General features: G+C 50.6%; 1 protein-coding gene across 1 annotated transcript; it reads left to right on the top strand.

Moving 5' to 3' along the window:
• Window positions 1–1204, top strand: MC3R (melanocortin 3 receptor). Its single transcript, XM_063172016.1, has one exon. It carries the CDS (start codon window positions 26–28, stop codon window positions 1115–1117), a length of 1092 nt encoding a protein of 363 aa, XP_063028086.1. The 5' UTR covers window positions 1–25; the 3' UTR covers window positions 1118–1204.
• The last annotated feature ends 2198 nt before the right edge of the window (window positions 1205–3402 follow it).

The raw sequence follows: 3402 nt of genomic DNA, 5'->3' as shown, positions 1-3402 counted from the left end.
AAAGTCCTGCTCGATCGCACCCCACATGCACAGCAGCAGCTTGGAAGGACCTGCTTTCCATTTTGTATTTTTTTTTCTCTTTTTAACCTGTGCTGCCTCAGGCGCCCAGCCAGGGGTGAGCCCAGCTGCTGTGCTGGCCATGAACACCACACGCTCTGCATTCTCCTTGCAGCCCCTGCTGCTGAACGCCAGCGAGGACCTCAACGACTCCGTCCCCACCAACCGCAGCGGCGACGGGTTCTGCGAGCAGGTCTTCATCAAAGCCGAGGTCTTCCTGACCCTGGGCATCATCAGCCTGCTGGAGAACATCCTGGTCATCCTGGCAGTGCTGAAGAACGGCAACCTGCACTCCCCCATGTATTTCTTCCTCTGCAGCCTGGCCGTGGCAGATATGCTGGTGAGCATGTCCAACGCCCTGGAGACCGTGATGATCGCCATCCTCAGCAGCGGCTACCTGATCATCGACGACCACTTCATCCAGCACATGGACAATGTCTTTGACTCCATGATTTGTATTTCTCTGGTAGCCTCCATTTGCAACCTCTTGGTCATAGCCATCGACAGGTACATCACTATTTTCTATGCCCTCCGTTACCACAGCATCATGACGGTGAAGAAAGCCCTGACCCTCATTGTGCTCATTTGGGTGGCGTGCATCATCTGTGGCATCATTTTCATTGCCTACTCGGAGAGCAAAACTGTCATTGTGTGTCTCATCACCATGTTCTTCACCATGCTGCTGCTGATGGCCTCGCTGTACGTGCACATGTTCCTGTTTGCCCGCCTGCACGTCAAGCGCATCGCGGCGCTGCCCGTCGAGGGCGTGCCCGCCCAGCGCACCTGCATGAAGGGCGCCGTCACCATCACCATCCTCCTGGGGGTCTTCATCGTCTGCTGGGCGCCCTTCTTCCTCCACCTCATCCTCATCATCTCCTGCCCCATGAACCCCTACTGCATCTGCTACACGGCGCACTTCAACACCTACCTGGTGCTGATCATGTGCAACTCCGTCATTGACCCGCTCATTTACGCCTTCAGGAGCCTGGAGATGAGGAAGACTTTCAAAGAAATCGTGTGTTGCTGCTATGGCATGAGTGTGGGACAGTGCATGCTGTAAACACCTGGTTTTGGGTGGAAAAAACACGGCATGGGTGTATAAATATAAATATATTTATGTAGATGTCGAGATGCAGAGCAGCTCACTTTAAACGCAGTGCCTGAAGGAAGGGTGCAGGAAAGACAAAAGCCTCCTACATGATGCCTTGTTTCCTACTTTTTAGAGTGAAAACCGGTTTCAACTGAATTATTTGAAGTTTTTTAAATGGTTATAATGGAAAGAAATCCAGAGTGGTTACAAAACACTTACTGGGAGGAAGGAATCCTGAAAGGGAATGCCACTTTCTAGAGACTGAGATAACATTCCCTCTAGCATTCGTTTGTGCCTGTTGCTTTATCTCAGTGCCACTGCCAGCAAGTCAGTGTTTTCTAAAAGATTTCGTTAGTAACCTCTGTGGAAAGCTATTTTTCCAAACACCAGCAGGTAACAGCATTGTTCTACACCCACCTTTCAATGAAAGAATAGAATGACATTTTTGCTGATTGCCATAAAGCAGCCTGAGTACAGTTTCCAAAGGGTGAAAGCAAACAATTCTATTGCTCTGAAATCAGTTATCACTACAGTGTCAGTGACAGCGTGGCTTCAACAGCTGCCTGATAGGATTGACTCATGTGAAGGCTTTTGCATTATTTATTGTGATATAAGAGTATTATGCCCTTGAATTTCTGATTATTTTTGTAAAGCTGGAATGCCCTGATCAATGTAGTAATTGCTACGTTTGTAAAAACTCTTAGAAGCCTCCTTTTGATAAACCGTCACTAATGAGATCCACGGATCTGAACAGCAGAAAGAGCTAAAATGCAAAACACTTTGAATGCAGCTTTGTGTAAAATCTGCAGGGAGTCCTTAGAAATACCCACCTCCAAGTTCAGCAGCTGGAAGGAGTCAGATGTGTGTGGCAGAGAGGACTTTATCCACTGAGAAATTAATTTCCTGGGGCAGAACAATAATAAATGTCCCTCCTTCAGCTCCAGGCTGCACTCAGGGGCTGGGGGCTGCTGCCCTGGGCACAGGAGAGCCCCAGGGCTGTGTGCCACCCTCTCCAACCCCTGGGTGTCAGTGCCATGCACAGCAAGCTCCTGCAGCTGCCCCAGTTCAGCCTTTGCTTTCTGCAGAACAAACCCACAAACCCTGCAGCGCCTTCAGCCAGCTCAGTGTCCCCGAGCAGGGGCTGCTGCAGACACAGCACGGGCAGTGACACCACCAGTGCCAGGCTGAGAGCGCCCCGAGCCATCCCAAAGGCTGCTTGGCACCTTGCTGGTACCTCGCTTTCAGCAGGGGGGCATCCCCAAACCCTCAGAGCTGTCTGATGCTTTCAAACATCTCAAAGATCTCATTTGGCTTAAAACTCTCTGGTTTATTCCTTCTTGGTTTTGCTGGGTTGATGGTTTTTTTTCCCCCTGGCACTCCTCTCTGCCAGGTGAGAATCTGTTCATGAGGATCTGTTGATGCACGCAGAGCTTCCCCAGCTCCCGTGTCCCCATTTCTGCCCCACTCTGGTGCTGCTGTTTCAGGGGCTCCAGACCCAGCCCTGCTGCCTCTGGGGAGTCTCATTTCCCACCCTGCACCTCCTGGCCTGTGTTTGATCCTCAGCATCCCACAGGAACAGCCCCATTTCCCACTCTTACGGGCTGGATAATCCTCCTGGGGCCAAGAACCAGTTCTCCTATCCCAGCATATTACCTGTGCAACTTGGTGAGCAAATCCCCAGCTATTTACTCACCTAAAACTGCTGCACTGGAGCACTCTGTGCTCCAGCCACACTCTGTCCCACCACAAACCAACCTCATGTTCCCTATTTCTCCTTTCCTCTCATCACACCCAAAATTCCTTAATTGAGTTCTCACTTCCTCTCATAATCACATCCTCCAGATTTCCCCCTTTCCAGCACTCCTTCTGTTCCAGCACTTACCCAATCCTACAACCCTTCATTTTAGAAAGGCCAAATTAAAACAATAAAAAAAGCAAAACCTCACTGTGGAGCAGAGCAGGCACAAATGGAAATTCTCCCTGTTTCAAGAAGAGACCAAAGACAATGCCACTGACTGGCAAAGCCGAAAGCTTTCAGCTTTGTGTGTGTGTCCCCAAGCCCAGCTCAGCTGTGTCCTGCTGGCCCAGCCTGTCCCACCTTGCAGCAGCTGAGGCGGCACAAGGAGGTGAAATCAGCACAGGGAGCCACAAAACTTCTGCGGTGTGCACGGACTGTGCCTGCCTGTTGTAAAAAACCTCTGCTTTTCCTCAGTGTTCTGTACCCCTACGCTCTGGAGCATGGTTTGCCACGATGT

The sequence above is a fragment of the Melospiza melodia genome, chromosome 19, assembly GCF_035770615.1.
Source record: "Melospiza melodia melodia isolate bMelMel2 chromosome 19, bMelMel2.pri, whole genome shotgun sequence".
NCBI lineage: Eukaryota > Metazoa > Chordata > Aves > Passeriformes > Passerellidae > Melospiza > Melospiza melodia.
The sequence above is the reverse complement of the archived record's forward strand: the minus strand, read 5'-3'. Positions and strand labels throughout refer to the sequence as shown.

Coding starts and splice junctions, on each gene's coding strand:
- MC3R (XM_063172016.1), top strand. CDS start 26: ATGCACAGCAGCAGCTTGGAAGGACCTGCTTTCCATTTTGTATTTTTT.